This window comes from Ruditapes philippinarum, unplaced genomic scaffold (assembly GCF_026571515.1).
Source record: "Ruditapes philippinarum isolate M1 unplaced genomic scaffold, ASM2657151v2 ctg232_1_1_1_1, whole genome shotgun sequence".
Lineage (NCBI taxonomy): Eukaryota > Metazoa > Mollusca > Bivalvia > Venerida > Veneridae > Ruditapes > Ruditapes philippinarum.
The window spans coordinates 203,983-217,032 of NW_026854319.1; the positions used below are offsets into that span (position 1 = coordinate 203,983).

The 13,050-nt window shown below is 32.2% G+C and overlaps 1 protein-coding gene across 11 annotated transcripts in view; it reads right to left on the bottom strand.

Annotated features, from left to right (window-relative positions):
* Positions 1-13,050, bottom strand: part of LOC132739799 (unconventional myosin-Ia-like) — a 113,379-nt gene that overhangs the window by 41,653 nt on the left and 58,676 nt on the right. For all 11 annotated transcript variants that reach the window (XM_060727594.1, XM_060727595.1, XM_060727593.1 and 8 more), the window contains 8 exons: positions 12,771-12,834; positions 11,933-11,946; positions 11,037-11,121; positions 6,258-6,364; positions 5,344-5,491; positions 4,942-5,060; positions 4,394-4,546; positions 3,691-3,795 (listed from right to left, as the gene is read on the bottom strand). In XM_060727594.1, the coding sequence (XP_060583577.1) occupies positions 3,691-3,795; positions 4,394-4,546; positions 4,942-5,060; positions 5,344-5,491; positions 6,258-6,364; positions 11,037-11,121; positions 11,933-11,946; positions 12,771-12,834 (795 nt within the window). The remainder of the gene's footprint in view (positions 1-3,690; positions 3,796-4,393; positions 4,547-4,941; positions 5,061-5,343; positions 5,492-6,257; positions 6,365-11,036; positions 11,122-11,932; positions 11,947-12,770; positions 12,835-13,050) is intronic.

The following is a 13,050-nucleotide window of genomic DNA, read 5'->3' on the forward strand; positions in this document are numbered from 1 at the left end:
ATCACCTTCATACATGTTTGTAAAACTCTTTTAATACTAAAATATGTGCAAAAATAATGAATATTTCTTTTATTTTACATTTTCAATTGAATCAAAAAGTAAATGGTATAACAAAGACAATATAAGCACAAGCATCACTGATCAGCCAGGTGGTTACATTTCCATTGTAAGAGACCCTCTTAACTCACTGATGAATAATTTAGGATCAAATCTGATCAACAAAGCATAAAATGAGTAAATATCAACATATCATGTAAGAATGATTTTATGATTATTTAAATTAAATTTATAATTATCAAATAGGTTTTCATCAATGGCACATTTTTGGTGAGGTTGGTCACTTCTTTTCATTTCGTTAATTGGATTATGAACTAATATGTAAGCCATTCAATATCTCTGTACTGTCCCATCAATATGCAAATATGGAAACAAAAGAGAGCAAATAACATATTTATCATTTAGTGAATTATCTATCTAGAAATTTACAAGAATAATTTTCATTTACTATTTTTAGCTATGGCAGCCCCTAAAGGGATACAAACAAAATTATGAAATTAAACGAATTGCAGGAACAAAATGCAAGAATACTTCAAACCAAAGTTGATGAATATCCATCTAGTGGATTTAGTGATTAATCTAGAAATTCAATATCATGCGTTCAAGGACTCCTATATTCCCCCCCCCCAAACTTTGTTTGTGAGGGTATAATTAGAGGTCAGTAGAGGACTAATAGATAATGATTTATACCAAGTATCTAAGCACTACGCCTAAGCTACATTATCAGACAAGAAGATTTTTAAAGATTTACTATATAACATTATGTAATAAAACTAGTGACCCCCAGGGTGGTGACATTTTTGACCCAAGGGAAAAATTTCAACAACTTTTGTACAGACTACAGGATGATACACACCTAATATTTAAATAGGCATAGTGGATTTGGAGAAGTTTTTTCTTACATGAGTCTATGTAGAACAGTGATCCTGTGTCAGGGTCATAATTTTTTACCCAAGTGGGATACTTTGAACAATTTTGGTAGAGAACCACTAGACAATAATACACACCAAATATTAAGGCTCTAGCCAAAGAAAAATTTTAAAGTTTGTTCTTTCCATTGCCATGGCAACTAGACTTCTGCACGGAATTCAATTTATTGAACAATTTTCAAAGGTGACAGTTTGGTTGAAATTGGGTTAACTGTTTATGAGGAGATGTAGTTTAAGACGGATGCCAGACGAATTTAGATCACAAAAGCTCAACTCATCACTTTGTGACAGGTGACTTAAAAATCTTTAATTTTGAGCCCAGGGCTTTTATTTAAACAAACTTGATAGACATGATGGCCCTGAGGTCGCTCACCTGTATATAGGCCCCCCTAACCACCCCCCAACGTTGCAGGGCCAATTTAACCCAAGGGCTTTTATTTGCACAAACTTGGTAGACACTCATAAGAAGATGTTTCATGCTAAACATCTAAGCTCTAGCTCATTGGTCTTTTTAAAAGAAGATTTTTTTTTAGTTTTTACTATACACATATAGTTAAAAACAATAACACCCCAGGGCTTTTATTTGAACAAACTTTGTAGACACTTACTAGAAGATGTTTCATGCTTAATATCTAAACTCTAGCTATTTGGGTTTTTTCAAAGAAGATTTTAAGTTTTTGCTATACACATATAAAGAAAATCAATGACCCCCGGGGCGGGGCCAATTTTGACCCCAGGTCTTTTATTTGAACAAACTTTGTAGACACCAATTAGAACATGTTTCATGCTTAATATCTTAACTCTAGCTATTTGGGTTTTTTCAAAGAAGATTTTTTAAGTTTTTGCTATACACATATAAGGAAAATCAATGACCCCCGGGGCGGTGCCAATTTTGACCCCAGGGCTTTTATTTGAACAAACTTGGTAGTCACCTATTAGAACATGTTTGATGCTAAATATCTTAGCCATAGCTCTTTGAGTTCTTTAAAAGAAGATTTTTTAAGTTTTTACTATATGCATAAAGGGAAAATCAATGACCCCCTGGGGCGGGGCCAATTTTGACCCCAGGGCTTTTATTTGAACAAACTTGGTAGACACCTATTAGAACATGTTTGATGCTCAATATCTTAGCCATAGCTCTTTGAGTTCTTTAAAAGAAGATTTTTTAAGTTTTTACTATATGCATATAGGGAAAATCAAAAACCCCCCCGGGGTGGGGCCAATTTTGACCCAAGGCTTTTATTTGAACAAACTTGGTAGACATTTATTAGAACATGTTTCATGCTAAATATCTTAGCTCTAACTCTTTTGGTTCTTTAAAAGAAGATTTTTTAAGTTTTTACTATATGCATATAGGGAAAATCAATGACCCCCTGGGGCGGGGCCAATTTTGACCCCAGGGCTTTTATTTGAACAAACTTGGTAGACACCTATTAGAACATGTTTGATGCTCAATATCTTAGCCATAGCTCTTTGAGTTCTTTAAAAGAAGATTTTTTTAAGTTTTTACTATATGCATATAGGGAAAATCAATGACCCCCTGGGGGGGGCCAATTTTGACCCCAGGGCTTTTATTTGAACAAACTTGGTAGACACCCATTAGAACATGTTTCATGCTAAATATCTAAGCTCTAGCTCTTTGGGTTCTTTAAAAGAAGATTTTTTAAGTTTTTTACTATATGCATATTGGGAAAATCAATGACCCCCCGGGGCGGGGCCAATTTTGACCCCAGGGCTTTTACTTGAACAAACTTGGTAGACACTCACTAGAAGATGTTTCATGCCAAATATCTAAGCTCTAGCTCTTATGGTTTTTTTAAAAGAAGATATTTAAAGTTTTTTCTTTCGGTTGCCATGGCAACCAGAGTTCTGCATGGAATTAAATTCTTTGAACAATTTTTAAAGGTGACCACCAAAGGAACATTCCTGTGAAGTTTGGATGAAATTGGCTTAGTGGTTTATGAGGAGATGTCATTTAAAGTAAAAGTTTACGGACGGACGACGGACGGACGGACGACGGACGGACGCCGGACGAAAAGCGATCACAAAAGCTCACCCTGTCACTTTGTGACAGGTGAGCTAAAAAGGTAAGTCTCTGCCATAACTATATAGCCGGGCTATCCTGCACATCTGTGCAGTCTGACCTGGCTCTATTATGTTGGTAGTTCAACTTTCGTTTTTTTTTTATAATGAAACCCCTTAAACTTTGAATGGACTGTTCCAAATTCAAGTCTGGAAAAATCCATTACTAAAATTCAGCAGGTCAAGGGTTAAAACACAGTATTGTGGGACTTTTTTATTGCTACATTATTTATATACATCTACAATAGTCAAGCTGTATTAAGATACTTGCAGAAATTTGATAATATACATAAATTATAAATCAGAGTTATCTAACTTAGTCTAAGAGGTCATCTTATGGTGACAAGTACTTAATAGTATGAAGTTTAAAACGTACATCTGACTCGAGTTTTAACAAACCTACTTATGTCCACTATATTCCATCAAATTTTCATGAGCACAAAATGAACATATTTAAACTACTTAGCCTAATTTGCCATCTAAAGTTTGGCAGCGTTTAACCTTGTAGTTTACAAGATATTTAAATCTATGATCGAGATGCAGATTCATCACAGAAGGGTGATTGCAAAAAAATATATTATTTTAATAAAATAATTGAGCTTAAAAACTAAACAAAACAAACCTCTCTGATATATTCTTCTTGTTCTTCCTTCAGTGTCAGTTCTATGAAGATCTGTTGAAGCTTTTCATTACAATAGTTGATGATAAACTGTTCATATCTGTTTGTCTGAATTATATAATATAAACTTGTTTATCATTATAGCAGCCAGTTTGGCTCATTTAACACCTTGTTAATTGGATGTGTAGCAATTAACAATCAAGGACTATGACCATGGTGTTTTTATAAATCTACCATGGTAAGATTATTTTACATCACATTATTTACATTTTACCTTTTGGAAAATAAATAGTTTACAAATTTAAGTACCCACAAAATGTTCATTGTGACAAAACTACGAAATTTTGAGCCCACAAAATTAATAGAATTCACAGTACTTGAAACTGACCAATGTTAAGTCATCTGATGTCACAGATATTAATATAGAGGAAAACAAGTTTCAATTACTTAGAAACAAGCCTGAACATTTCAAGGGCAAATCTCCTTAAAACCAAATTGTTGTCCCACAATTATGAACAATTTGGCTGAATCCTTTTTCACTGAGTTTACATAATGTAAATTCATTTTCACTAGATCAAAATCAAGATGTACTTTCATCTATGCATTGTCAAATATGGTAATAAGAAATACACAAGACTTGTTTGGTAGCATGAGTATCTTGAAGCTATGTGAAATACTGTAAGCAAAATACTGTAAGTTTACAAACCTCAAAGACTTCAAATCCATAAATATCAAGCACACCCATGACTTTCTTGGTCTGTTCAGTTTTTACTTTAATGCTATCATTAATTCTCTGTACAAGCCAGGAGAACAGTCGACTGTATATCGCCTTACATAACGCATCCCTCGCATACACAGCCTGTGGGGAAAGAAAAATCAAAATATGTAATGTATTTAACACATACAAATATACATATAAAATCAGATTAAAAGAAAATTGTGTCTTTAATTTAAATGTCACAGATTGACAAAAATGTAATGTCTGACTAGGGTTTGAGTTGTAGATGTATTTGGCTGGGCCACACTGCTGCTCACAATTTGAATCTCGAATAAATGAACATTCCTATACTAAAAGATACATATTTCAATAACTTTCAAAAAGATCAAACTACACAAGTAAGACCTGTTGAATGGCATATTATATCTTGAATAGTGCTTTCTTCTGTAACAAAAGACAGATGTTTATCTTTGTTTTTGAAAAAAAAAAAGGCTTCTTCTTGAAAAAACTTCTTCTAGACTGTAATAAATACCTACCCCAGCAACACTGAAATCTGTCTTGACTTTTTCTCTTTTAACTTCTACAGTTCTTTGTGTTAGAGCACTTTTAAGATTTTGTTCCATACAGCCTAGAATTTTAGCAACATCCTCCAGCTCTACAATGTAAAAAAATAATTATCAGTAAATAACTTTTTGCAAAGCTTGGATAATAACATGACTACCTAAATCATTACAATTGATTTATGGTAAATATCTATAGTTACAGATGAGTTATGGTAAATACCAATAGTTACAGATGTCTTTTTTGTAAATATGAACTTACAGTTGATTTTTGGTAAATATTGATAGTCACAGATGATTTTCAGTATATCTCAATTAACTTGGCCTTTTGTGCGTTCTATAGGGATTCTGTTATTCTCAATTTTATCATAACTATACCTTGAGTACTGGCTATATCACAGCCGTCGGTACCATCAGAGTTACTACGATGTGAAAACTCTACGTTCCCTAACTTCAATACGCTTGCCACCAGTTGGAATACTTCGTTTATCTCCGCTCGGTAAAATCCTATCACTTCCATACCAGTCTGTATAAATGAGAAAACAGAAAATTTTCCATTCAACTTTTGCTAGTCTCAAACATTAATACACACATGGCTCTCATAAAATTTTCATTTTTCAGAATAATTTATATATGTTGATAATTTCTTAACAAAACATTTATATGCTTAGATTGCTCAAATTTGTTTGATATACATTTCTGGAAAGATTAGATTAAGATTTCACAAATAATTCAGACATACAACTAATTAACTCTGGATGTAATATGCACAAATAAACAGATGTCTACATATTTTTTTATGTTAAATTTCCTGGCCTCAAGGTTATAAACATTTTTCGGAGCTCCATCTCAAATTTCAGGATTTCCACTGGTTAGAGTAGACTTTGTGCTGATTTCTGACCAATTATGTGCCTGAGATCTAAGTTTGAAATTTAACCTCCGACACTGATTTTATACTGGGGGCACAGGCTTGTATCAAGACTTACGTAGCCAAAAGTGATTAACCTTTGCCAAAAGTATACTGTTGTTTAATGACTTACTTTAAACTTTCAACTTAATATCCATAACACTGATAAAAGACCATTGATACTTTTTCACCATATATAACAGAGACCTTTAAAAGGGCTCTCCCAAATGAAAGCTATTTGTAAAATCATGCAGATTTCCCAAAATCTGAACTTACATCCCTAATAAGCAACGTAAGCGATACTTTTTTTCAAAATCAAGAGGCTCAGGCCTTTTCCATGTTAAATGAGAAAACGACTGTAGGTAGTAACAAAAGACTTAATTACCTTGACTAGGTTAAATTCTCTGGCATCATCAATGGTGTCCACTGTTATACAACCACTCTTGTTCAGGAAACCATAACTCTCTGGTTTGGGGGACAGCTTCAATGTTTCTGTGAGGTAATGAAAACACATCAACCATTAGTACAATACAGTGACTATATGATTTACACATTGTGAATATCTTGTAAAGTCTTCAAGATGAACATGACATATTCAAAATGTACAATATGACGAAACTTAAATTATGATTCAAATGACTAAATTAATATCAGCATATGACACCACTACAACCATTAGAATCTTTGCACTCAAATCTTACGCAAGTAAAGAAAAAAGTTACTTTATATATATTTATATACATAATTCTTCATCATTATAAAATACAATTAAATTTTTTATGTGCATAAGTGAGCTATTGATATATACATTCAAAATTTGGGTGAAATTTAACAAATCTATTGTGACAAACATTAATTCTCAACACTGATTTACAATAATGAACCCTAGAAATTTCTATACCTTCAGTTACTCAATGTAAATTAATACATTTGAGTCCCGTCACGACAAAACCAACATAATGGGTTTGCCACCAGTATGGATCCAGACCAGCCTGCGCTTCCGCGCAGTCTGATCAGGATCCATACTGTTCGCTATCAGTTTCTTTACTTGTTATAGGGTCTGTAAGCGAACAGCATGAATCCTGATCAGACTGTGCGGATGCGCAGGCTGGTCTGGATCCATGCTGGTTGCAATCACATTATGTTGGTTTTGTCGTAACGCGGCTCATTTTAATTAGATTCTGAAATATTATGTCAACAACTGAAATAAAAAATATAACCGAAAGTACAGTATGTTGTTGTAAAACTGAATGATCTGTTATTAAATCAACAAGTATATATAATCATAAAGCAAAACCAAATGATTTGTCATGACCCAGAAATGTATATTTATATGGAATTTTCATACACTTTTATAATTATTAACATATTATATATAGAGACAAATGTTAAGATACATGTAGATGTTATAATAATATCAAAAACAATAGTTCAGTCATTATGAAATAAAGTTATGCAATACATTAATCAGTAATTAATCTATATTTAGTTTTATTAGCCTACTCTAGCTAAGACATACACAAATATAACACATTATAAATATTCGTTGTTAACCCTGTAAGTTCTTATAACCATAAAATCAGACCTATGCCAATAACAGTATAGTACCAGGCCATCATGCACATCAATTCAGTCTGACCAGGCTCTATACTGTTGGCTAACCAATATTTTTGATTTGTTTTGTTTTGAGGCCTCATCTGGGTAACACTGTTGGCTAACCAATGTTTCTATTTTGTTACTGAAATCCCATTTTACCAGTTATAGACTGTATAGCAAACAACCTCATACACATGGTCATATAACTGTTTCAAAATCTTTATAAACCAATTTTATAATACTTCTCAATTCTTTCACTTGTGTTCACAGCTGTGAATATGGGAAATATCGCCCTTAAGATTATCCAATGAAAATTGAATATTACAAATATGCAGTATTATAATGTAAAATATAGTCCTGTGTTTAAAACATTATTATCACCAATAGGTATGTGTAAAGTGAAATAGATCTGATATATAATATGAAAACATGAGCTAAACATAAAGTGAATCTGATATCCATTATAGAATATGAATTTGATATTCATATTACAGAATATTAATGATCTGGGTAAAACATAGTATTGATCTAGCTGTGCAGAAATAATGTGTCTGTGCTTTAATTCTACATAAATACCGCTGGGAGAAATAATGCATGCTGTATTTATAATTATATATAATATATATATATACACTGATGGGAGACATTGTTAAATTATATGATATAATAGTGGAACACTTCAGGGTGGCCATATTAACACTAATCCTTAGAAATCCTCGGATGTCAGCCTTATTCAAAGGTAAATTAATTAAAAAAAAATTTAACATATGAACTAAGAAACGTAATGTTTGTCGACAATCTATGTTGCCATTTAGTTCAAACATAGACAATTTTATTTATCAAGGTTGAACTTGCAGTATTCCAAATGAAAACAATTCTTATAAAACAGGCATGGTGTAAAAAGTACTGGCAAATGTAGCTAGTAAGACGAGAGACAATTTCTCGAAATATGCTGCCATTTTATTTGACCATTTTGCTCAAAATGTTACATTTCCTATTGCCAGTGAGCAAATAGTCTCAAGAACAGTTAAACATTTTCTGATGACTGACATCACTAAATAATGATTATCATTCTCCATATTGACCTCCTGACTGTGCAATATTGTATATATAGCCACCCTTTAGGTGTAACATAAGATGGACGGACGGATGGATATATGAGTGATATATTCCCATGCTTTAATACCAATGCTATCCAACTAAATGATCCTAGCATTTTGAAGAAAAAAACAACAACAACAATCATTCATTCAATTATTAAAAGCTGACATTACATGTTAATATTTTCTAAGCTTGTTGTTCATATGATAATGATTTGTAACAATGATATAATAACAAATTTAAAATTATTTAAGCTTGATTATAAAAATAAAAAGCTTATAGTTTATTTTAACTACTTTAACACTATGCCACTGCTTCATGTAACAATAATACTGCCACACATACCAGCAGACAGTTACCTAACGTGGGTTCCTGGATTCTGTACCAGTACCTTAACTGACAACTTCTTCTCATAGATATGGTGGAGAAAAATTGGCAAAATAAATATTTATCTTCAAACATATCCCCATGGTAACTTATATGCCATGCCAAGGACTTGAAACAGTTGAAATTAAGAATGAACAACCTATTTGATCAATAAACTAAGCTATCACGATGCTAAATTAAAATATAACATGCTATAAATGTTCATTTCAAATAAATGATATTGAATATTTTTTCATATTTTCATATTTCTATAATCGATATAAAATTGTTTAATCATAACATTAATCTTCATGAAAACTCCTCTTCAACCAGTTTTTATGATACAAAAATTATTAAATTTTCCTCTCATGGTAGCTCTATATCCTAAGAGAGTTCCATGTAAACTTTAACACCTACACTGTATGATTTAATATATATAAACAATTTAATATGCAACTTTTTCAGGAGGAAACCATATTTATAGAATACTTTTTTAAAAATGTAGAGTAATAGCATGAAAATGACATTTATGTTGAACATTTAATTGCATATTTAGTAACTAAGTAACATGTTATTATGATATCTAGGAAAAATTTACCCAAAACAAGAAGCGCAGCAATGCGACGAAAACCAGGTTTTCAACGACCAAGTTTTGATGTGACAGCAATCAATAAGTCGAAAAGCACTGAAGTTATTGAGTAGAAGCTGAAAATTCTATTGAAAGCAAATGACCTTGAACTTACTCCCAGATATCTTAGTGGCAATCCAAAGCTGCCACTTAGCAAGTTTGGTGTCAAAAGGTCAAAGCAAACTCAAGTTATAACATGAAAACTAAATACATGTACATTAACCTTGATCACAGACACCTGGGTAGCAATCCCAAGCTGCCTCTTGATATAAGCTACCCATTCATCAAGTTTGGTGTCATTAGGCCAAAGCAAACTCAAGTTTTTGAGCAGAAACTGAATTTCTATTTTTAGTAACAGTGACCTTGACCTTGATCACAGACACCTGGATAGCAATCCCAAGCTGCCTCTTGATATAACCTATCCATTCACCAAGTTTGGTGTCAATAGGCCAAAGCAAACTCAAGTTACTGAGCAGAAACAGTGACCTTGACAACAGCACACCTGGATAGCAATCCCAAGCTGCCTCTTGATAAAAGCTATCCATACACCAAGTTTGGTGTCAATTGGCCAAACCAAACTTAAGTTATTGAGCCGAAAAATGAATTTCTATTTTAGTAACAGTGACCTTGACCTTGATCACAGACACCTTGGTAGCAATCCCAAGCTGCCTCTTGATATAAGCTATCCATACACCAAGTTTGGTGTCAATAGGTCAAAGCAAAAACTCAAGTTATTGAGCGAAACTGAATTTCTATTTTTAGTAACAGTGACCTTGACCTTTGATCACAGACACCTGGGTAGCAATCCCAAGCTGCCTCTTGATATAAGCTACCTACACACCAAGTTTGGTGTCAATAGGCCAAAGCAAACTAAAGTTATTGAGCGGAAACCAAAAGTTGACACCCTGCCCGCCCGCCCGCCACGCCGCCCTGCCCGCCCGCCGACTTCGGCATTACAATAACCCGGTTTCGTTGAAAACCTGGTTAAAAATAGTTCTTTACAGAAATGAATGCTAAATATGTTTCTTAAATCATGATATACTTAAATCTCATAGATATTTTATCATATTTCAGAAAACTTGTTTACCCCTTAAGTGTAAAAGACTTTTGATACTAACCCAACTGACACTTGAATTTTTATTATAAGTGCAAAATGTGTGCTAAAAAGAGTCAAATGTCCATACACTAAAAATATGAATAAATTTTAATATCAGTCTTTCATTTGTGTATGTCTGTTTAACACAGCATTTGCAGACATATGATCATGTATTTCTGTTTTTATTGATTGAGAAATGGAACTCACTACTTAAAGATAGAAAGAAATGCAAATGTTTGAAAAAAGCTAAAATGTATTAAAGCATATAAGACAAAACAATGAAAATCTTGCAGTTGTCTAAACACAGATTGTCAGAAACACAATTTGTCAGCAATTGACAAAGTAAGCTGACAAATGATGTCATATCAAGACCTTACCTAAGAAAGTTGGATCAGCCCCAGCCAGTAACTGGTAGAAAATGTGGAAGTTTCTCTCCCCAGGTATCTGTGATGCCACTCTTGACTGTAATATCACAAAATAACATTTACTGCATTTACATATTCATAGTAAGAAAATATTTCATTATTTAACTTAACTAAGATAATTAGAAACTATTTCATTATTTAACTAAGACAATCAATAAATTTAATGAATTAAAAAAATATATAAGTGTATGGTTTGCATCATGTTTTGTAATGGTTTGTATCATTACAAAATCTTGAAGCATCTTGGGCTTCAATATATATCATATACATGTATATTGTAATCTTTTCAAAAACCATTGATTAAAATACTATTGCAAAACCTTGACACAGTATTCTTATTTCCAGACATCTATTTATACAGTTTCATATTTCATGAATAACCTCAGTTTATATATTATTAATATAAGTTAAACAGTGAAAAAATCTTTTAAATTATCTTAAAGGGACTCCACAGAGGTTTTTTATGAACTAATTTTTCAAGATCAATCTCCTTTTTGATGTAGTTTAGACTAATAACTACTAGACAAAATTTCAGATCATTTCCTCTCTCTGTTTTTCCAGAATAATTATTTTAATCCCAACAATTATTTTAATTGCCGAAATGACCCAAAATTGAAAAACATTGCAAAGCTTTTCACTCAAATCAGACCTCAGTGGAGTTCCTTTAACCACTCTCAAGTCAACTTCCCAGTACTAACCAGTACTTCTAATCAGTACTGGTGTCATATGAGAATATATAGCTGTGACCCCAGCAGAACTCGCTCAAAAGACCGAAGGGCCGAGACGTGGATAATTATATAAATTACATCTCTTCTCATAGAAAGATAAAATTTTAGTTCAAAGCTTACCTTTTCTAATAAATCTGAAATTAGAAAAGCAAATAAAAATCAAAAATAAATTTCATGTTTAGTATGTAATTTTATATTTTAGTATATAAATTCAAAAATAATGAGCTGGCAAGGTAATATAGTGTTCATAATTCACAATTAATTACAGCACAAGTAAGCATGTTTGAAAAGTCAAATGATACTTTCAGTCACGTAAGAGAATTTTAAACCGGTTTGAGGCAGTTCAAGCTCTGGATTTTTCCCCCTACATAATCAATTAAATCTACTATGCTATATATAGTTAATACATGATACTTCAAACCACAAATTCACTGGCAGTAAAATAGTTATAAAAGGGGTGAACAAGAACTAAACTGAATTTCTTCCACAATTTAAAATGGTCACAAATAATCTTTTTTTATGTGAGGCAAATGTTAAGTCATATGGCAGTATTTTTTACCAAGGCCCTCAAGTATTATGTCAATCTTTTGGCTTCTTGAATAACCAATTTCTAAAAATAGTGAAAGAAGATATAATATTACATAGAAACACCTGTGAAAGTTTCTACATGTGACCTTCACCTTTTCTCTATGATTTTCAAAATTAGTGCATGAAAGAATACCAAATTGATGATCTGCTCACAACTTCAGACAGACTGACGGACAAACATTCTACCCAAAATGAATTGGAGGCCCTGTTCGTATATTTTCTTTTAGTGAACAAAAGGCAATGGCCATTTAATCTAATGTAAGTGAATAAATCTATTGTTTACCATTAATTAGCCACACAATTAGAGATATGTTGCACAACATTAGGTCTTAAAATTACAATAAATATGTGTTATAAAGATGTAACTTACAATTGGTGATAACACCTCCAATAGGATCTCCCTTGAAATCAAACTCTATGTCCATATACTTTCCCTGAAAATAAAACCCATTTTGTACACGCCCTTGATATGATATAATTCAAAATTCTGAACTTTAAAGTAAATTTTATTCTTGTAAAATTGTTTTGCTATTGTAAATAAAGAAAATTTAAAGACCATTCATCTATTAATTCTAAAGAACTATTGTAAGGACAGAAAATTTAAAAACTATTCATCAAATAACTCTAGAGAACAAACAAAATTTGATTTC